The following is a 22,968-nucleotide window of genomic DNA, read 5'->3' as shown; positions in this document are numbered from 1 at the left end:
GTAAAGCAGGATGTTAAATTAGATTATTAGATCATTGGTGAATTTTACTATAGCAATTTTAGTAAAAATTGTAAATGTGCTGCATTGTAGAAACATTTAGTTTAAGCAGTAATGGAAAGTATAAAACCATAGTTTAATGTAATTTACTTTCTAATTAGAGAAAGGAAAGAAAACATTGTTTACCATTGGACTGAGCACTTTTTAAGTATTTTATGCAGTCCTCACAACAGTCCTATGAAATACATTCTGTCATTTCTGATTTGTGAGAGGCTGACAAGAATATGCTAATTAATCCTAGATCCCCAAGCTTGAACATTATACTCTTTCTACTTTTGATTTCCTTCAGTAGTTTAGAGCAGGTCATAAAGTAGGCAGACTGTTTAAATCTTAATTTTTGTTTTAAGGAGTGAGGAAGTTAGAATTTTTTTGACCTAGTGAGAGGAGAGACTAACGGTAGGAAAGGGGACATAGTTGATGAAATGGATTCTTGGCAAAGAATAGAATGTATCAAAAGCACAGATGTGAAGAGAGTTGTCTGTAAAAAGTAGAGAAAACTCTTCCTGTGAGAAAGTTTGAAGATTGTGTACAGGACTGTGAAAGTAAATTTGAAGATAGGAGGGAAGAAGTCACTTTTGCGTTCTGTCTGTCAACTAACTCAGAGAGCTGACTTTTAGGGTAGCTGTCAACTTTTTAGGTTGGTTACTTAATGGACTGTGATGATTTTAGTATCTTCAGCCACATGTAAGTGTCCTATAGATGCTTGTGTAATCACAGTAACAAAGTATCTAAGATGAAATTTTTTCTAGAGTTAAGAGAAACACTATCATTCATAGTACTAATTAGAGATTGATTGGTTTCAGAAATTTGGTTAAACATGACTCTCTTCCTTTAGTTTACTCCTATTTTATTGAGACAGTTTTTATCTGAGATCATTATTTAGTCAGAGGTTGGCAAATTTTGACCCACCTCCCAGCCAAATAGAGTCCACTGCCTGTTTTAGTGTGACCTTTTGAGCATAGTTTTTCTATCTTTAAATGATTGAAAAAAATCAAAAGAATAATAGTATTTTGTGACAAGTGAAAATTTATGAAATTTATATTTCAGTGTTCATAAAGTTTATTTAAAATGCATATATTCTTATTTCTGTATTGCCTATAGCTTCTTTCTCTCTAAAATGACAGTTGGTAGGGTTAACAGATATATGGCCTACAAAAACTATTCACTCTCTGGCCTTCTATAGAAAAAATTTTGCCCACTACTGAAAAAAATAGACTTATAATAAATATATAGACAAATAGTTCATGACTCAAAACCTTATAAATAAATCATTGTTGACACCATTACATAATTATGATGGTGATTGGATATTACCATTCTTTGGATCTTCTGTGTTTTTGACTCTTGCTAATTATGTCTATAGTGGTATTGTTTTTGAAACCATTTTATCTTATAATTACTTTTTATGTCGTTGATGTTTTTACTGTCTGTTTTTTGAATAAGCTGGCCTCAGATATGAAAGAAGTACTCTTCTTTTTCACGACTGTACCTTGAAACTTGTTTGTGTGGTCATTTCTCCTCTTTCCAAAAATTTTTAATTTCTAAACAGATTTTTTATTTTTCTCATAAACATGCTTTTAAAATTTGTTAAGTACCTGACAGAAGTTTTGTGAATGTCATTATGGAACTGTATACAATTTAAGAAGTATTGTCTTCTAGGAATATAATGCAAAATATGTTGACTTGATTGAAGAGCAACTTAATGAAGCACTTACTACTTATCGGAAGCCTATTGATGGTGATAACTATGTTCGGCGGAGTAACCAAAGGTATGTAGTCCAGTCTGTGGAATAATTTATTATTAGTCCTTATTGTCAAAGTTAAAACCAAATTGTAAAACCAAACGTAATGAATCTTTTTTTTTTTTTTTAAGTTTTCTACATCTCATGTTTCATAGGAGTCACTTTTTTCTAGTCCCAGCTCTCACAAGTATTGTGAGACCTAGTAAATTCTTATTTTTCCAGAGAAATCTTCATGTCATCACACTTCCATATTTTTATGTATGTTGGGGAATTGTATTTTATCCAGTACATTATTAATGTTTTAATTAGCATATTTAAATAAAGCAATAGCTATCTTAAAGATCTTTATTATACTAGATTACAGCGTCCTCATGTCTACCTGCCTGTACACCTTTATGGACAACTGGTACACCACAAAACAGGCTGTCATTTATTGGAAGTACAGGTAATTTTAAATGATTATCATATTTTAAAAAATCTTAATGTTGCTAAATATTATCTTTGAAAAAATTTTCAGAAGCTGTAAAGGCAGTGGCCTAATTGCTTTTATAGTTATCTGTCTTATAATTGATTTAAGTATTCTGTGTTTGTAATCCCTAAGAATATTACTGGCTTGCATGCATTTCTCTGTTTTGTGTGTGACCTTTGGAAAAGCTAACTTGTTATGGAGAATGAGCAACCCAGTAAAGAGCTGAAATGCTTTCCTTTGTCATTTATTGGAAAAATTAAAATCTCCTTAAAAACATATTAAAAAAATAAGTTTCCTTCCTACTCTCATTGGGAATTTAAACTGTACAGATTCAGTTATTGCCAGTTAGCAACAAATTGAAAATCGCTGTTTGTGAACATCCCTATTCTCATATACTTCATGGAATATAATGGGTTTGGACAAGCATTTGTTCTTTGTGTAGTTTGTATATTCACTGTGTTTATAGTATGTCTTGTAACTAGGTATTTTCAATAAATATAACTTTTCTTTTATTCAAGAAATAGTTGTAGAAATATTTATGTGTATGTGTGAGAATGATAGTGATCTAGCAGTTTAGTTCTTTTTTGTATCAGTGTTAAATCTCAGGAGTCCAAACTTTTGCATAAATATACTCTATAGTTTCATGTGTTTTTATATTATGTCTATGAAGACTGTTAGGAAGATAACCTTATATTAATATTTGAAAATAAATTTATTAAAAATTTAAATGAATTGTTCAGTGTTATTATTTATAAAATATGATAAAACCTTAGCATTAGTTTCTATTTAAAAGAAATAATAATTATGACTTTTTACAATACTAGGCAATATGTACTTTGTGAAGCACTTTATATGTGATTATTAAATCATGAAACCTTATGAGATACATACTGTTATAATCCCTAATTTGGAAATTAGGACATCAAGGCATGGAGGGTAGAGGTTAATTGACTTTCAAAGTCACACAATCTAATAAGAATATGAACTCAGAACCTATGCACTAATGTTTTTAATAAGATATTTTACATAAAATTACTTCAGAATTTTAAATGTGCAGAAATGACTAAAAGCGAATCTTAGATTTAACAATGCAATAAGGAAGTAAATAGGAGTACATTTATGTGATTTTTTTTTCCAGAATATTATTACAGAACTGTGTCACAATGTTCGCACACCAGATTTGGATAAATGGGAAGAAATTAAAAAACTGAAAGCATCTCTTTGGGCCTTGGTTTGTAATAAAAACTTCTGTAAGATCTTCGCAATTTTTAGATTTTTTTTTTTATTTTTCCCATTAATAGTAAAATATTAAAATTGTTTTTTTAGAACTTGCTTTTAAATATTCCAAAACTAACATTTTCTGCCAGTTTAAATATTATTTTTACACTGACAGAATAAATGATTAAACTTCTAGTTTTTATGGCTCTGGTTCTCTTGCTAAGATAAATAGAATATTAATTTATTTCTAACATTTCTTATGAGAGTTTTTTCAGATTTTTCTCTCTCATGGCTTTAAATTTGTTTCTTGGTAGCTTGTCACATCTCTTAAAATAATCAACCTTGTATTTTCTTTAAGTATTTTTCTTTTTTTCAGGGAAATATTGGCTCATCAAATTGGGGTCTCAATTTGCTACAGGAAGAAAATGTGATTCCTGATATACTAAAACTTGCAAAACAGTGTGAAGTTCTTTCCATCAGAGGGTATGTCATTTAACCCAGAAATCTTTTTAATCATATATTATTATTCATAAATAAAATATAAAGCAAAGTATTTTGTAGTTCATAACTGTTAGTTTACTATAAATTCTAACAAAGAGTTTAATGAACTCTGTAATATCATTATTCCATTTTTATTTTAATATTAAAGTTTACCTTGTAAGTATACAAGAAAAATGCAGTATGTAATATTCTTCAGGAAGTCCAGTAATTCAATGCCCAGATATTCCATATTTATACTAAGAACACGTTGTTTTTAAAATTTTGTTGTAATCATTACTTTCATTAGAAAGATTTGCATGATTTTATTGCTAATTTATTCCTAACTAGTTTTAATATAAATTCTGCAGAAATTAAACAATTTTTAATAATTTTTAAGGAAAATTCAGGTGTATATATAGCAAATTGGTTGTTCTGTTGTTGCTCTAAGAACACTCAACCAGAAATTGAAAACTCTCATTATTACATTTTTTACATACAGGACCTGTGTATATGTACTTGGGCTAATAGCTAAAACCAAACAAGGCTGTGATATTCTAAAATGTCACAACTGGGATGCTGTGAGGCATAGTCGCAAACATCTGTGGCCAGTTGTTCCAGATGATGTGGAACAACTCTGTAATGAACTCTCATCTATCCCAAGTACCTTGAGCTTGAACTCAGAGTCAACCAGCTCTAGACATAATAGTGAAAGTGAATCTGCACCATCAAGTGAGTATTGTGATAGGTTCACATAAAGTTAGCCAATACTAACATTTGTGTGTAATTTCAAAACTTAATGTATTTGTTTTATGCCTAATTTATTTTTTTTTCTAAGCTACTTACTTACTGTTTAAACATCTTCATTTTTAAATTTTTTTTTAATTTTAATGAAAATTTATTTATTTGTATGTGATGCTGAGAATCAAACCCAGTGCCTCACATATGCTAGGCAAGCGCTCTACCCCTGAGCTGCAACCTCAGCCCTACATCTTCATTTTTTAGCAAAACAGTACATTTTAAATTATGGAGTGTCTTATATAAGACACCTCCATGATAGAGTGCTTGCCTAGCATATGGAGTCTATACCAGCTGACCAAACATCCATGCTCAGGTATCCTTTTTCCCTTTAATTACATCTTGAGTGTTTGGAAAGTCAAAGGAAACTTTGTGTAAGCTGTGCCATACTGAGTCTTATAGCTTTTCTTGGGAATAATAGGAGTTCCTCATAATGACATATTTTTACATTTTATTCAAATCCAAATGAGTTTTAAGGAAGCACTTTTCATGTGGCATAATGGTTTAACACAATTTTAATTTTTTCCCCCAGATAACTAGTACAATTTAAAATAGATTTTTAAATTTTCTTGAAATGTGGTATCACTAATAGCAAAATGAAATTTTTATTTTTATGTGCTTCAATCCTAGGTATGTTCATAATGGAGGATGACCGGTTTGGCAGCAGCTCTACTAGTACCTTTTTCCTTGACATCAATGAAGATTCAGAGCCGGCATTTTATGATAGACCTGGACCCATCAAGGATAAAAATTCATTTCCTTTCTTTGCTTCTAGTAAACTTGTGAAGAATCGTATTTTAAATTCGCTTACTTTGCCTAATAAAAAACATCGGAGTAGCAGTGATCCAAAAGGAGGAAAAATGTCATCTGAAAATAAGACAAGCAACAGACGAATCAGAACACTTACGGAACCCAGCGTTGACTTTAATCATAGTGATGATTTCACACCTATGTCCACAGTTCAGAAAACATTACAGTTAGAAACTTCATTTGTTGGAAATAAGCACATTGATGACACTGGTAGTACTCCAAGTATTGGAGAGAATGACTTAAAATTCACCAAGAGTTTTGGTACAGAGAATCACAAAGAAAACACCAGCCGAGAAAGGTTAGTTGTAGAAAGTTCAACAAGTTCACATATGAAGATTCGTAGCCAAAGTTTTAATACAGATACCACAACAAGTGGCATAAGTTCAATGAGCTCAAGTCCTTCACGAGAGACAGTAGGTGTAGATGCTACAACTATGGACACAGACTGTGGAAGTATGAGTACTGTGGTAAGTACGAAAACTGTTAAAACAAGCCACTATTTGACATCACAGTCTAACCATCTGTCTCTTTCCAAGTCAAATTCGGTGTCCCTGGTGCCTCCTGGTTCTTCTCATACACTTCCTAGAAGAGCACAGTCCCTCAAAGCACCTTCTATTGCTACAATTAAAAGTTTAGCAGATTGTAACTTCAGTTACACAAGTTCTAGAGATGCTTTTGGCTATGCTACATTGAAAAGATTACAGCAGCAAAGAATGCATCCATCCTTATCTCACTCTGAAGCTTTGGCATCTCCAGCAAAAGATGTGCTGTTTACTGATACCATCACCATGAAGGCCAACAGTTTTGAGTCCAGATTAACGCCAAGCAGGTAAGCAAATATATATTTAAAAATGAAGAAATAGTGGTTGTATTTCAACAGATTTAAACGTAAAACATTATTTAGGTTAATACTACCACGTAAGCCTCAGAACTTGTTTACTATGGTAGGCTATAAGCTCCTTGTTACCCGATATGATTTGAAATGGATTCTTGCAGCTGCGAGGGGGGAATACAAAATTCCATTAGGCCCTGAAAATAAACATACATGCTTTGTAAGAACACACAAGTCACGAGCTTTTTTTTATTTATTTCTCGCTCCTGCAAGGATCGATTTTAAAAAGAAGCATGTCGGGGGAATCAGGAGCTTAAGACCTACAATAACAAACAACCTTTTCAGGTAGGTCAATTTAAGGCTCCAAAAGTTGACCTCTGTTTTTTTTTTTTGGGGGGGGGGTTTGGTTTTTGGTTTTTTGGGGGTTTTTTTGTTATTGTTTCTTTGTTTTTAAGTAACTGAATATTTCAGTTAAATTATTTTCAATATTTATAATTATTAAGTGGACACCTAGTAAACACTGAATGAATTATTTGCTCCTTGGGACTCAGCATGGATTTTTCTACCATATATAAACTGTTCACAATGAACAGTTTAGCTTTTATCTTTAAAAGAATGCAATATTAAATTTAATTGTAAAAATTTCCATAACTGATTTTTGTTGTTGAGCCAGCTGCTTCTAAACAACTTTTTCTTTAGCTTTAAATCATTGATTTATACTGATTTAAATGGATTTTTATATGTCCCTACTTAAATTGGTGTCTGACACATAGTAAGCCTTTAATAAAAGTTAGCTAGTATTATTATCATCTTTGGCAGTGACTTTATGAAATCCATCTGTCTCTTACATTAAATTATTAAAAACATTAAATATATTCTTAGTCTTCTTTCAGTAATTACACATTTAATAGAGGAGGGGATTCCTGGTAGTAGGTATTGAATTTTGTTCCCAGTGTAGAATATAAAGATTACACAGTAATGTCTGATATAACTGAAACTCACTGGCTTTGGCCCTCTCACAATTTATAAAAATGGCAGGCATGCTTGTCAACAGCTCATGATTACAAATATATGCTGTATAGCTCATGAGTTTGGAATGTCTAGGCCTCAGTTACCTCATCTGGTAGAGATTGGAATAGATCAGTGGTTTTAAGCTTTTTTAGTGTTGCTTTTTAAGCAGATAAGTTTTTTTTTTTTTTTTCTCCCCATAAAAAAAGTTTTCTATGGAGACCTAATACATAGAAAAGATTAAAAAATGGAGCTATGCTAGTTGAAGTAGATACTGGGAAGAAGAATAATTCAGTAATTGTTTCCCCCTGCTCCAGTATTCTTTAAAGAGTTTTTGGGAAAGGTGTAACAGTACAATTTGGAAACCACTGATCTCTTTTATGAAAATCATAGATTTAAGAGTCGTTTTAGGTGGTTTCTGTTTTGATAATCTTAATAGCTACGTTTTATGAAGCATTTTTTGTGTTTTGTGAAATAATTCTTTGATTTGCTATGAGATGGCATGAGCATTTTTAAAGACTTGGTTGCCAAATTAAACACATATATACACACACACACACACACACATATATACACACACACCCACACACACATACACACACACATTTTTATTTTTGGATAAAAACTTGTGTATATAAAGCAGATACCAAGTAACTAGTTTTACATGTCTGTTGCATGAGTAAGAATCTGGGGGCTAGGTTGTAGCTCAGTCGTAGAGCACTTGCCTAGCATGTGTGAGACACTGGGTTCAATCCTTAGCACCACATAAAAATAAATAAAATAAAGGTATTGTGTCTTTCTACAACTAAAAAATAATTTTTTTAAAAAAAGAATCCGTATTACAAAGGCACATCTTATAGCCAGTATGCCATATTTGTTATGGAATTACTAGTACGGAGTGCATTGTAGGAATAGCAGTGCTTCGTTATATGATAGAGCCTTATAGGCTCTCCCTTGTAATATTTATGAATGGTTCCACTTCACTGTATTGGATGTACCTTCTGTGTTACATGAATCTTAGATTGATAATGAAACCACTAAAGTAATAACCTCACAAAGAATGATAAGTAATTGATCTTATTTTTTCTGAATATAATATTGAATGTTAATAAATATATGATTAATGATATAATAACAAATTCAGCAGTCCCGAGTGATTGCAAAAATCATACATGAACTATACCTCTATCTCTAGGTAAGTTTCTTTTTAACTTCTAGATGTTTAATTTATTCCAATAACCTACCTTTTGGTAATAGAAAATATTGCTGGTGACCATTTGTACATCAGCCTACAACAGATGATATTTTTAAGTGTTTATACATTTTTAGTAAACAAGATGGTACTGCTTAGTATTTGGCCAGCTACTTTTTTAATATTTAAAAAAAAGAAACTAATGTAAGGTGTTTTTTTTTTTTTTTTGTATTATAGGTTCATGAAAGCTTTAAGTTATGCATCATTAGATAAAGAAGATTTATTAAGTCCCATTAATCAAAATACCCTGCAGCGATCCTCCTCAGTTAGGTCCATGGTGTCCAGTGCTACATATGGCGGCTCAGATGACTACATTGGTCTTGCTCTTCCAGTAGATATTAATGATATATTCCAGGTATCATTATGATTTTTATTGTTTCCCTATGAGTTGGCTTCCTATATTTTCATATTCTATGTAAAAGTTGTTTCCTAGAAATTATAATTTAGAGTAGACACTAATTATGGGAAAGATGATTTTTATTTTTTTTGGAGGTAGTTTCTTCTAAAGAAATTTTAAGATGAAAATTCACTTTGATCAACTATCTCATACTCTTTTATTCACACCACACTCTTTTATTCACACCTCCAGGTTTCTAGGAGATTATTCTCTTCTCAAATTAAATCGACATCTTATTGCATTTGATCTGTATGTTTTACCTGTAGAAATTTAATAAATTACTAACCTTGTTTTGTAGTTTCATTTTACTTATTCTTTTTTTTTCATCTTTGATCCTATTTTTGTCATCTAAAGAAGGCACATGTGCTGTCCAGCCATAGAAAGTTACCCCAATCCCATGAGATACCTACAAATCTCTAGATGTTATATAGTAGTATTAAAGAATACACATTTGCTCAAAAGTCTAAAGACATTTTAAATAAATGCTAAAATAATTATTTGAATATCTATTTAGTTTATCAAGAATATAATAAAAAGCCTTTCTCTCAAGTTTTGACAATTTAACATTTTTAATAAACTTTTCATTGCAGGTTTACATACTATAATAATTATAGTTGTATTTCACTTAATTTTCTTAATGTTCATAAGGTGGGCTTCTTTTTATAATAGGATTTAACATGATTTGTATCTGTTGTAGGTAAAGGATATTCCTTATTTTCAGACCAAAAATATACCTCCACATGATGATCGAGGTGCGAGAGTATTTGCCCATGATGCAGGAGGTAATGCTGAATCTTAGTTCTCATAAGGCTCCCTTTTTATATGAAAAATAAAATTCTTAATTTTTTTTGTAGGGTGACATTAAAACTTCTGGTTTATCCACCTTTGGGTCACTTTAAAATTACACTGAAATTAACTGTTCTGAGTCACCCTAAAATTAAACCATTGGTTTGGTTTGGTTTTTTGAAAGACTTAAAGTGTTTTTCCAACTAAATACCAAGGCTGTCAAAAAGAAAAAACTAAATTTGTTTTTTCTGTTTTTAAAAAGCAGTACATGGGAGGCTGGGGTTGTGGCTCAGTGGTAGTGCACTTGCCTAACAGAAAAGAGGTCCTGGGTTCGATCCTTAGCACCATATAAAAATACTAAAATAATAAGGGTATTGTGTCCACCTACAACAACAAAAATGTGGTACATATAAAACTTATATAACAGTAATTCTCATAGGTTAAAGAAATTTTTTTGGCATGCAGAGATATATAAAAATGTTCTCATTAATTACATAATCTTTCTTTGTTATGAACAATTATGTGTCATAAACACATTGCATATAAAGCACAGGTATTGTTTTTTTTTTGGGGGGGGTGCCAGGAATTGAACCCAGAGGTGCTTAACCACTGAGCCATATGCTCAGCCCTTTTTTATATTTTATTTGGTGGTAGGGTCTCACTGAGTTGCTTAGGGCCTTGCTATGTTGCTGAGGCTGGCTTTGAACTCGTGATCCTCCTGCCTCAGCCTTCTAAGCCACTGGGATTACAGGCATATGCCACCCTGCCTGGCAAGCCACAGGTTTTGTTGGTTTTTTCCGGTTTTTTTTTTTTGTTGTTGTTATTTTTGTATTCTAATTAAGTATATATAACAGTAGAATGCACTTTGGTACATTGTATATAAATGAAGTATAATTTCTCATTCCTCAAATTGTACATGATATAGAATCCCATTAGCTTCATAATCTTGTCTTTTTTTTAACAACTTAGAATTATTACTTTTATTTGGGCAAATTTTGATGATATTTGATATGATACATTAATTAGTATCTCAGTTTTCCATTTTGTATTTAAAACCCCAAGTTAAAAATAACATATGTTGTGCAATCGTTATTTTCATAATTTTTAGCAAAGTGTTCTTTTTTCTCCCCAGTTAAAATTAAATGTTGAGTCATAAAAGAGTTCTGGTTGTCATCCTTAGATTCCTTTCTTTGAAAATTTCACATGGTTTAAGGAACCTTGAAATAAGGTACCTTGTTAATACTATCTTTATCGGATTGTTTTATGTTTACTTATATACAGGTCTTCCATCTGGAACTGGAGGTCTTGTAAAAAACTCTTTTCACTTGCTACGACAGCAGATGAGTCTTACGGAAATAATGAATTCAATCCATTCAGATGCTTCTTTGTTTTTAGAAAGTACAGAAGATACTGGACTACAGGAGCATACAGATGATAATTGCCTTTATTGTGTCTGTATTGAAATTCTGGGTTTCCAGCCCAGTAACCAACTAAGTGCAATATGTAGTCATTCAGGTGAGTGAGTAATTATGTCTTTTGAGGTGAATCCACCTGAATTTGAATCTGTTCCAGTCAGAAATCATTTACCAACCTTGTCAATCACCTCCTCTTACTCCATTCTTACTGCTACTGACTTAGGCCATTCACTCAGCCTGTTCCTTAGGACATGCTAATTTTGATCCCCTCCCATTCATCACTCATGCTATTGCCTATGATTAATTTGTTTATAATACTTTACTGGCTACTCATGCCCTACCCACAGGACTCTGATCTGTCTAGTGGTTTTCATCATTCTCTCTTAAAGTTGACATGCCATTACTGACTGACTTGAAGTTCTGAACAACTCCTGGGCCTTTAAAACATGTTTTCCCTGTTGTCTTCTCTTTGTCTCTTCGTCTTCCCCTTCCACACACACAAGCTCACACACAGTCACACTTGGTCTGTCTGGCAGGTCCTCATCCTACTTGTGAGCACTACCATGTCTACAAATTGTTCTCTGACTCTCTGAAGTCAGGTGTTGCACTCCACTTTTGTTCTTATTGCCCTTTGCACACAGATCTCTTCTGGTAATCGTTACTTGGTATTTATTTCTCTTCTACTCAGTAAGTTCCATCCAGGCACACAGTCTGTTATGTCTTTTCATTTTTATATGTCTTTTCATTTTTATATGTTTTTTCATTTTTATATTTCTTTTTTTATATATGTATTTTTTTTAGTTTCAGATGGACACAATATCTTCATTTATGTATTTATTTTTAATGTGGTGCCGAGCATTGAGCCCAGTGTGAGGCAGATGCTCTACCACTGAGCTTTAGCCCCAGCCCTTCATTTATATATTTCTAATACCTAGCTTTGTGTAACTGGACACCCTTGATGTGTATTTAGGGAGTAAATAAAATAGACCTAGATTGAACATTTTTAATATGAATCAACAGGTGATATATATTAGCAATTTCAAATTAGTATATATGCATTTAAATTATGACCTATATATTCCTTTTTTAAGTGAATATTACTTTAACCAACCTCAGAGAAACCAAGTGATGACTATAGTTCTCTGTCGTTGTCTTCCAAATTTCTCTTCTAATTTAGAGCTTCCCAACTGATTAAGGGTGACACACCAATGTGGCACAAAAGGATAAGGTTGTGCTGGGCTATTGATACCCTCAATTGGTTTCATGTCCCAGTGGGGCCCGCATTTTACAGATTCCTGGACTTTACCCTTCACAATATGAACAGCCCTGTCCGGCTTCCTGATATACTATAATTATTCTGTTATTACTTATTTGTAATTCTTTTCCATGAGTTTGGGAAACTTTGTCAGTTGTAATGCACAATAGAAAAGGCTATAATCATTTAGCTGTGTTGCTTATGATTTTATTCATGCAAATTCTCTTTTCACTTACTTGTTCAACAAATACATATAAAACTCTTACTATATGGAGCTTTGCTATACTGTTTTACTCACTGAATAGAAGGACTAGCCCCCTGATTGCCCAGTCCACAGGGCAGTCACAGCTAATTTTAATCTGTTGTGATTGTGATCAACAGGTAGAGGAAATAAGCAGAATGTTCTAAAGTTTAGATCTGGCAAAAGCCTTGCTACAATCAAAAGACATGCTATTCTTCTCAGTGTTTTTAGTTTTAGAAAAATTTAGGTTTTTTAATGAAGTATATTGATAATAGCAGGTAAAGGGTTTCTAAATCAGTTAATATTTTTGAACCTCTGATGTGGTAGTTATTGATGGCTATACTCCACAAAAAATAAATAAATAAATAGATAAGCTTGTGTAGGTCCTCAATAATTTTTAAGAAGGTGAGGAAGTCCTAAGACCAGAAAGTTTAAGGAAAAAAGGCTTATTAAACAAGTGCTATATTCTTGATTTAATTTTTTTATTAAATATTTTATCCATCAAGTAATATGCTTTCTTCTCAGCAGCACATGGATCCTATGTTATGCTACAAAGCTACTCTTACTAAATACAAAGAAAATGGAGATAATACCTTGCATTATATCAGATCATAATGGAATAAAACTAGAAATCAGAAACCAACAATAAAATAAAAAATAGAAGCTACTCTAACACCTGGAGATTAAATAATACACTATTGAGTGTTGAATGGACAGCAGACTAAATCAAGGATGAAGTAAAAAAATTCTTAGAAGTAAATGAGAATACTGATACAACATATCAAAATCTCTGGGACACTATGAAGGCAGTACTAAGGAAAGTTCATTGAATTGAACTCATTCATTAAAAGAATAAAAGTCAACAAACAAATGACCTAACATTACATCTCAAAGCTCTAGAAAAAGAAGAACAAAACAGCAGTAATAGCAGTAGAAGACAGGAAATAATTAAAATCAGAGCAGAAATCAGTGAAATTGAAACTAAAGAAACAATTCAAAAAATTGACAAAACAAAAAGTCGTTTCTTTGAAAAAATAAATAAACTTGATAAAACCCTAGCCACACTAATTAAAAGAGAGAAAACTCAAATTACTAAAATACATGATGAAAAATCACTAAAACACATGCTGATGAAAATAAACAATAGTATCACAACAGACACTGCAGAAATACAGGAGATAATTAGAAACTATTTTGAAAATTTATACTCCAATAGAATAGGCAGTCTTGAAGACATCAACAAATTTCTAATGACAACTACTCAAACTGAGTCAGAAGGACATATATGATTTAAACAGATGGATTTCAAACAATGAAATAGAAAACATCATCAAAAGCCTATCGACTGAGAAAAGCCCAGGACCAGATGGATTCTCAGCCTGTAAGACCTTTAAAAAAGAATTAACACCAGTACTTTTCAGATTATTTCATAAATAGAAAAAAAGGGAACCCTTCCAAATTCATTCTATGAGGCTGATACGAAAACCAAAGACACATCAAAGAAAGAAAACTTCATTCAGACCAATATCCCTGATGAATATAGATGCAAAAATTCTCAATAAAATTCTGCAAATTACATTCAAAAACATATTAAAAAGAGACCATGATCAAGTGGGCTTCATCCCAGGGATGCAAAGTTGATGATTCAACATACAGAAATCAATGAACATAATTCATCACATCAATAGATTTAAATACAAGAATCATGATCATCTCAATAGATGCACAAAAAGCATTTGACAAAATACAGCACCCCTTCATGTTCAAAACACTAGAAATACTAGGGATAGTGGAACATTACCTCAACATTGTGAAAGCTACACTAAACCCAAGCCCAGCATTCTAAACTCAGAAAAATTGAAAGCATTTCTAAAAAAGACAAGGATGCTGTTTCACCACTTCTATTCAACATCGTCCTTGAAACTCTAGCCAGAGTGATTATACAGGAGAAAGAAATTAAAGGGATACAAATAGGAACAGAACTTAAAACTATCACTATTTGCTGACGCAGGATTCTGTATTTAGAGGATCCAAGAAATTTCACCAGACAGCTTCTAGATTTAATAAATGAATTCAGCAAAGTAGCAGGATATAAAATCAACACTTATATATTTCTATACATCAGTGATGAATCTACTGAAAGAGAAATTAAGAAAACTACCTCATTCATAATAGCCTCAATATTTCTTATAACACTAAGGTTGTGTAGTTGTTTATTGCCCAGTATTACTTTGTAAAAGAATAACTAAAGATGTCCTGATTTCTATTTGCTCTAATCATTTAGTGTAATTCCCCCCCAAAAATTTTAAAATAAAAGCATTTGAACTAGGATGTGTGGTTGACTTTAAAAATCCCTTGTTAGAGTACCTTCACTATGGATGGGTAGTATAGTAAATGTAAACCTCAAGTATAAACTGAATTTTAGATAAGCGAGAAAAGTGTGATAATTATATTACCAAGATGTGGCAGGATCAAGCCATAGAATAATAAATGTTGGGGGAGAAAGCCATAAAATACTAATATATTAGTATTAGCCTACTAATATAACCTAAGAATAAAAAGATAGTATAGCAAAAGATCTGGAATTATATACATCAAAACTTTTAATGGCATTTACTGTAGAGAAGGGCATTTAGATAAGGGTATGAAGGATGGAAGAGTGTGGAAGGCCCAGAAGGTACTTTGAGTTTTAAGTCTATATACATCTTTACTTGAATTTTTAAAATAATCACATATTGCTACATTATTTATTTTGGGAAAATAAATCCTTATTTATAAATCTCTTTAGACTTCAGCAGAGTTCCTTGAGTAATCACTATTCTGAGCAATATAGATTCACCGAAAATACTATGAGGAATAATTATTGAAAACTGAAAAGAAATTACAAAGATTCCTCTCTTTTAGAATGTACGGTATAAATACAGGAATTAAGCCACCATGATGCTTTCATTGAAACCATTTTTTTCTTCAGACCTTCAAGATATTCCATATTCTGATTGGTGTGAGCAAACTATCCACAATCCTTTAGAAGTGGTTCCCTCTAAGTTTTCAGGGATTTCTGGATGCAGTGATGGGGTGTCTCAAGAAGGCTCAGCTAGCAGCACCAAAAGCACAGAATTATTACTAGGTAAGTTTTTAGATTCGCTTCCAAGCATTATTAATAAAACTTTTGATTTTGTCTTTTGTAAATACTTTGTTTCAAAACTGTAGTGAGTCAGTTGTAGTTATGTAGTTTAACAGACTTAAATATTGTTCCTGTATCTACCACTTACATGTCTGCAGATCATGTGCAATTAATTTCAGTTTTAGATTTCAAGTATTAAGTTCAAAAACAGAATTGTAATCTTTTATATTATGATAAAAAAACTTCACACTGAAATTTTCTTTTCAGGTGTCAAAACAATTCCAGATGATACACCAATGTGCCGCATACTCCTTCGCAAAGAGGTTCTAAGACTAGTCGTTAATTTGAGTAGTTCAGTTTCAACTAAATGTCATGAAACTGGACTTTTAACGTGAGTAAATTATGTTCATGAATGTTATTCTGCTTTTTAAGGTCAGAAAAGATGCTTGAAGTACTTCAAAAGTTAGACAAATTAACATCAATAAGTTATAAACTACATTGCATATCCAACGGTGGATTTTCTTATACTTATTTCTTTATGTGCTCCTCACAACAATGTATTGTAGCAGAGAATGCAAAAGGCAGCATGAGAATTACACTGTTTTGTTAAGCCATACTTTATAAAAGATCTGCAAAAATGTAAAACCATAAAAACAATGCTGGAATTGTTGCTCAGTGATAAAACACTTGCCTGGTCTGTGTGAGGCACTGTGTTTGATTCTCAGCACCATAAATAAATAAATATCCAGACAAATATCAGCTATTTAAAAAAATATTCATAGAAAACAATGCTATTCTTTTTTTTTTTTTTTTAGTTGTAGAAAAACTTAGATTTTCAATTGAAATATATTTATGATATCATGTAAAGGTTTTTCTAAATGAGTTAATATTTTTGAATCCCTGATGTGGTAGTTATTTATATCTATACCCCACACAAAATAGATAAGCTTTTGTGGGTCCTCAGTAATTTTTAAGAAGATGAGGAAGTCCTAAGACCAGAAAGTTAAAAAAAACAAAAAAACAAAAAACCTTCTATATTCTTGATTTAATTTTTTTCTACTTTTTCTCTTAATAAAAAGTTATAGGGTTTTGTTGTTTTTCTAAATTACAATTACAACAGCACGGTAAAAGAAAATTAAAATTCAAACTCTTCAGCATCTTTATTTGAACTATTTTAAATAGTGGTTCTCAAAAGAAATGTATCTCAGGGTTTCCTCCAGGGCTTTTTAAGTCAATACAGGTGCCAGGGTCCCCTATGAATCCCTGAGCTGAGCACTCTAGGAGTATGTATCTCCTGCCCCATCCCTCAGCTGATTCTGAGTGTTCCAGCTAAAAGCCACTGTTTGAAGTGTTAGAAGATATAAACAACCCAGTCAAAGATGTTAATAAACTTGAATCTAAAAAAAATTTCTTTTTTTATAAAGCTATATATATTTTTAAAATTTTTTTGTAGTTTTAGATGGACAGAAATGCCTTTATTTTATTTGTTTTTTTATTTTTATGTGGTGCTGAGGATCGAACCCAGGGCCTCACACATGCTAGGCGAGTGCTCTACTACTGAGCCCCAGCCCCAGCCCCAAATCTCTATTTTAAAATTTGATTTTTAAAATATTTAAGTCATCCTAGACTGATAAATAAATATTGCAATTTCTCATGTTAGTGAAAAAGACTATTTCTAATTTTACAGGATCCTTTCAGGTTTTGATAATCTTAAAAAATAAAACAAAAATTAGCTACTCAGAGGTTGAAGCAGGAGAATGGCAAGTTCCAGGCCAGCAGGCCAGCCTAGGCAATATAGACCTGACTGAAAACACAAATAAACAAACCTAGCTTCAAAACAAATCTAAAATTCAGAGTATCTAATGTAAATGTTAGAAAGGAATATTGACTATAGTCTTCAAACTGTCACCCCAAATATGACATCTAATCAACATCAGGAGAAAAAACTATTTTAAAAGTCAGTGATACTTTGGAGGTAAAAAGGTAAATATTGATTATAGTTTTTATCATACCACAGTCTTTTCTTTTATTTCAGAATCAAGGAGAAATATCCTCAAACATTTGATGACATATGCCTTTACTCTGAGGTTTCTCATTTGCTGTCACACTGCACATTTAGACTTCCTTGTCGGAGATTTATACAAGAATTATTTCAAGATGTACAGTTTTTACAAGTAAGTAATATCTGTACTATTGAAATTTGTCTTCCAAGAATAATTCTGTTGAATTAATATAGCTACATTATGGACAATTTGTGTGAAAGGTCATTAACAATTTTTCATGTTTCTCTAGATGCATGAAGAAGCAGAGGCTGTGTTGGCAATACCACCAAAGCAACCTATAATTGATACATCTGCTGAATCCTGACCTCATATTTATGATGTATATAGATTTATATACTATATATATTCATATTTGTGGATTTCCTGAAAGCCTCAGAAAATACTGACTGACTGGGCAGCAAAGACAGGAGTATCTTCTGCACACTGTTCCAGCAATTACTGGTACATGAACAGTTGGAACTGCTGACTTCCCTAACCAAAACAACTTCCTTCTCTCCCCTGTTGAGCCCTTTGAAGGGTTCTTGATTCATTACACAATTTTGAAAATTTCAGTTACCATCATATGCAAGAGCCAAGCACTGAATACCTACATAGGTTTTCTATTTTTTCATTTTAAAAGCATAATGACAGTGGAATAATAATAGGATATGCAGAAGTACCCTTCACATGTTATTTCTGAATTTTTTTGTTTTTAGAGTAAATATAAAGATGCCTTGTTTGTTAACTAATTCGTGGAAACCAGGAATCAGTGTCTCTAAGTCTTCATCCTGTTACCACAATGGGGTGTGCTGTAACTGCTGGTATTAGAGGGGAACTTTAGCCCTTCCACATTTTCTTAATATTTGTAACACTACTTCAGAGGTTTATAACCTCAAAGCAAATGAAGAGCCTCAACAACCCAGGACTTGTAAGTTATTTTTATGTTATTAGACTACATAAAGATTCTTATTTGTTTTCCACCTCTTTTGTTGCAATGTGTTATTATAGGCTATTTGAACCCGTTAAGGTTTTTCACTACAGTTCCTGATTAAAATTTAAAAATCATTTGATAGGTCAATTGAAAATATTTCCCATGTATAGAATGCATATATTTCCAGTGGACTTCCATTTTCATCAACTTCTGTATCATTTTAAACAGGAACATGAGCAAGCACTATTACTTTAGACCCAGAGCAAAGGAAAGCATTAAATAATACTTTGGATCTCCTGTAGAAGTTAAGTTTGCCTGCAATTTACACATTCCATGGGAAAAGAAGAGCCATATTTTCTTTTTAAAAAAATTGTTAACAAAACTCATTATTAAGATTAAAACTTGTAGTGAAAAGCCTTAAGTCCTAAATTTTAAAGCAGCAGTAACTTAATTTTTATATCAGTGTTCTTGTTTTGCACAAACTAAATAAATGCAGTGATTTTGCCTTTATCACATTTGTGAAGTTGTTAAGTTGATGAGGGCAAGGTTGTATTTGTTTGTCTAATTTCTATATGTATAAAGATATTTGGAAATCTTTACAGGAATTAAACATATATGCAAATTTGTATATAAAAATAGCATGGCCATCATCGTTAGAATGCTTGTAAATGAAAGGATTACTTTTTTGAAATCTGTATATAAATGGAAATAGAAAAAAAAATCCAGCTGGACTGATTAGGACCCTTTTTTGTGTAGACCATTTTTACAATTACACATCAGCTTTGACACAGTCATAGAACATTGGTTAATATTTTCCCAAGTTGCAGATCCTTTTTGTAATGTGTCTATTCTTTGAGATTTCTGTTAAAGAATCCTGTGAACTAGAAGACATAATTCACAGATTGTTTGTTTGTTTGGATTTGGTTTTTTTTGTTTGTTTGTTTTTTTTTTAATTTACTGGCACTGAAAGTTCCCATTGGGATGAAGCGTTTCATCTCACTTCCTTCCTAAACCTCTTCAACTGCACTTCAGTGAATTGTTCTTATGTGCACTGTGTAGCAACTTTACATTATAACAAAGCAGATAAGGGCTGTAAGCTGCTGCTTGTATTAAAAAGTGGTTCTTCAAATTTTCTCTCATAAAATTCTATGAAGGTAAAACAAAACAAAAAAAAATTTAACTTCACTGAACCCAAATGTTTATTTAAATGTCAATAGTACTTCTAAGAGAGTTGCCTGTCACCTTGGTCTTTGGTCCTGGATTATTAAACTGCCTTTCCAGAGAACCAGATGTCAGAGATACTTAACCAAATAGTGGTTAAAAACTCCAAAGGAAATAGTGTAGTAATCTTGTTAAAAATGGGAATAAGATTTTAGACATTCATTTTAAATACTACCTCAGTTAATTTAGACTATAAACTCTGTGGTTTAATCCCTCAAAAAATTAACAGTAATTTTTTTTTTCTGTCACATACACAAGACCATCCCTTTGCCCACCTAAGTCATCCATCCTGAAATTAAGGCTGTTTCTATTAGCCTGAGCAGATTTTTTGACTGTTACTTTGAAAGACATGTTTGTGTATATTATCATGTCAGCCTGTAGCACTTACTTTGGGAAGACACTCAGAGCTTTGTGATTATCAGTATACTAAGAAAAAAGTCTATACTTAAATTTATGTTGCTATTTGGTTTATCTATGGTGTTACTGACAGGCAGGTCTAATACATTTTTTTTGAGTACTTGTGTGTATAAAAATAGACTTTTATGATGAAAAATACATGCAGTGCCAAGTGATTAACATGGGTGTTAATATTAAATTATAGCAGAAAAGATTAGGAATGGTGTCAGTGGTAATAGAAATGAGAAATTCATCTATAAATAATAGATATTACCAGACTATAGAATACCAAAATAATATCAACACTGTAGTTTTTCAAGATTTTAGAATTAATCTTAGTCCACATAAATTTGTATTCTTGGTAATTATTGAATAACTTGGAAGAATTTGAACAGTTAGACTGGTTGTAAACTGTGAATTTCTTATGTAAAGTGAATTGTCATTTCTAATTGACTTTTTTTCAAGAACAGATTTCTGCTTCACTAAGTAAATATGGATAAATAAAGAAATTAGAAATTTAATGTTCATAATTAAATATGCTCTAAAATTTCTTACATTCTTGTTTCCTATTTGTGCTTAGATTTATTTGAAGGGAGGATAAGTGTGTTCTCCCTAATTAATTTTTTTTCTAAGATTATAAACATAAGGACATTCTGTAAGACAGTGACATTAAAAGAGGCTTTTCAGAAGTACATACATTATTATAATGTATACAAGTCCTGTAGAAATGGTGGCTTTAGTAGTTTTCAGCTCTTTTGTCTAGAGCTTGAGATCATTAAAGCTGAATGTTTCAAGGCATGTCACAATGGCAAGAGTGTACAACAATGAGATGTCAGTGCTTATTTAGATTTGTCTATTGCTATTTATATAAAATTTTATTTCATTCCATTCAGAGAATGCCTTTTATCCCCATATTAAAGCACAGATCATTAAGCAATAAAAACCAAATTGTCTGTCATTCAAATTATAACTACAGTTATTTTTTGCATGGTAAGAGTGAGGTGCTATTGTGTGAGAAGAACTTGTAAACTACTTTGGGAAACGGTCTTTGAAAGTTAGATTTTTTTTTTTTACCCCCTATAGTGTTTTGCTTCCTCTTTTGTCTCAAACTCACAATCCATTAAAACTTGGGAAGAAAGAAAAGGTAAAATTAATTGAGAGACTTTAATAAGAACTGCTTAGAATGAATGAATATTTCAGAGTTTCTAAAACATAAGTTGGGAAAGGTATCCATTTTCTCTACATTTATGAAATACTTTGTTACCATCTAGAGTTTCTCTACAGAGAGAGTTTAACTTAAAAGCATACCCAGTGAAATCAATAACAGTGCTTGTCATAGAACATTGAAACAGGTAAATCTGTAATATTCTTTCTAGAAACATTTTCTTTCTTTCTTTTTTGTTTCAAGTTCCAGGTTCCCATGGTAGTTTTCATTCATTATAGATTTATATGACTCCCAGAATGTTGAATTTTACCCCCTTTGGAGTATTTTTGTAATATAGGTGAATAACTATGCCACAGCATGCATAAATTGCACATTTTGTTTGACTTTCTTTATAAAATACTTAATTTGAAAAATATAATTTATGCCAAAAAAAGTATATCTTACAATTTTGCCACTTAACTAGGTTGATTTAGCACAAAATGCAAAGTCTTGGGGAGGAGAAGGGAAGTGAAAATTATAGATGATTGTTGAAAAATGTTTCATTACTGGTCTCTCGGAAACCCTAAAGATACATTATAAAACAAATGATGTTTTGAAAAGTGGTAAGGGATTGTGAAAAAAAATTTCAGACTTAATGCTCTCTAACCACATGATTTTCTTTCTTTCTTTTTTTTTTTATTTAGTAATACGCTGCTACATATTTGGAGGTTCTGGTGTTTGTAGGTCACTGAACAGACATTGAAATCTGATTTATATTGTATAACTGTAACATAGAAAGAAAAGTATTTATATATTTTCCGTAAGAATATTTCATTGAGTTGTGTATAATTTAAATAAGATTTGTCACCAAATGGTTTTGCTCACCTTGATTTTTTTGTTGTTGTGATTTTCTTGTTTTTGTATAATGTGTACAGTTTATGTCAAGGGCATTACAAGCCACCTGAAGCATAATCTTATCAAAGGGATACATTGTTAATAAAATGTACTTAAAATTCTTAAACTTGAGGTTGTATTGTTTTATTTGAAAATTTAAAACAATCTGTGGTCGTACAACTTTGATTTAAACATGGGATTCCCAGTAAAAGTGACTTTTCCGTACCATAGGCAAGAGGCTGGTTCAGTAACAGGTAGAGTGTCTCTTCCAAACAATTAAAAATAACTGTTTATTTTAAAACTTCCTTCATAATTTAAACAAGCACCTTTGCAATTTTTTATGTTTTAAGTCAATATAAAGGGTTGGGAAACTGAAATATTTTTAGAAACTGCTCTGAATTTTTTGAGGAAGTTATATATAAATAATGATAATGTGAAGATATTGACTTGTATGTATGA

General features: G+C 31.7%; 1 protein-coding gene across 3 annotated transcripts in view; it reads left to right on the top strand.

The window, feature by feature from the left end:
• Nucleotides 1-22,636, top strand: part of Rictor (RPTOR independent companion of MTOR complex 2) — a 114,595-nt gene extending 91,959 nt beyond the window's left edge. Inside the window, exons 26-40 of one of the 3 annotated variants that reach the window (XR_013091449.2) lie at nucleotides 1,717-1,826; nucleotides 2,157-2,244; nucleotides 3,407-3,499; nucleotides 3,863-3,969; nucleotides 4,466-4,695; nucleotides 5,392-6,400; nucleotides 6,677-6,748; nucleotides 8,841-9,018; nucleotides 9,758-9,842; nucleotides 11,128-11,361; nucleotides 15,729-15,884; nucleotides 16,149-16,272; nucleotides 17,917-18,055; nucleotides 18,174-18,851; nucleotides 22,320-22,636. Coding sequence is in view for 2 of the 3 variants with exons in the window: in XM_076857401.2 (XP_076713516.2) it covers nucleotides 1,717-1,826; nucleotides 2,157-2,244; nucleotides 3,407-3,499; nucleotides 3,863-3,969; nucleotides 4,466-4,695; nucleotides 5,392-6,400; nucleotides 6,677-6,748; nucleotides 8,841-9,018; nucleotides 9,758-9,842; nucleotides 11,128-11,361; nucleotides 15,729-15,884; nucleotides 16,149-16,272; nucleotides 17,917-18,055; nucleotides 18,174-18,248 (2,700 nt within the window). In the remaining variant the exon portion in view is untranslated. Of the gene's footprint in view, nucleotides 1-1,716; nucleotides 1,827-2,156; nucleotides 2,245-3,406; nucleotides 3,500-3,862; nucleotides 3,970-4,465; nucleotides 4,696-5,391; nucleotides 6,401-6,676; nucleotides 6,749-8,840; nucleotides 9,019-9,757; nucleotides 9,843-11,127; nucleotides 11,362-15,728; nucleotides 15,885-16,148; nucleotides 16,273-17,916; nucleotides 18,056-18,173 lie in introns of all 3 variants that reach the window. The other 2 variants (XM_076857401.2, XM_076857402.2) reach the window with 2 other exon arrangements.
• The last annotated feature ends 332 nt before the right edge of the window (nucleotides 22,637-22,968 follow it).

This window comes from Callospermophilus lateralis, chromosome 5 (genome assembly GCF_048772815.1).
Source record: "Callospermophilus lateralis isolate mCalLat2 chromosome 5, mCalLat2.hap1, whole genome shotgun sequence".
Lineage (NCBI taxonomy): Eukaryota > Metazoa > Chordata > Mammalia > Rodentia > Sciuridae > Callospermophilus > Callospermophilus lateralis.
This window is presented reverse-complemented; position numbering and strand designations above follow the sequence as displayed.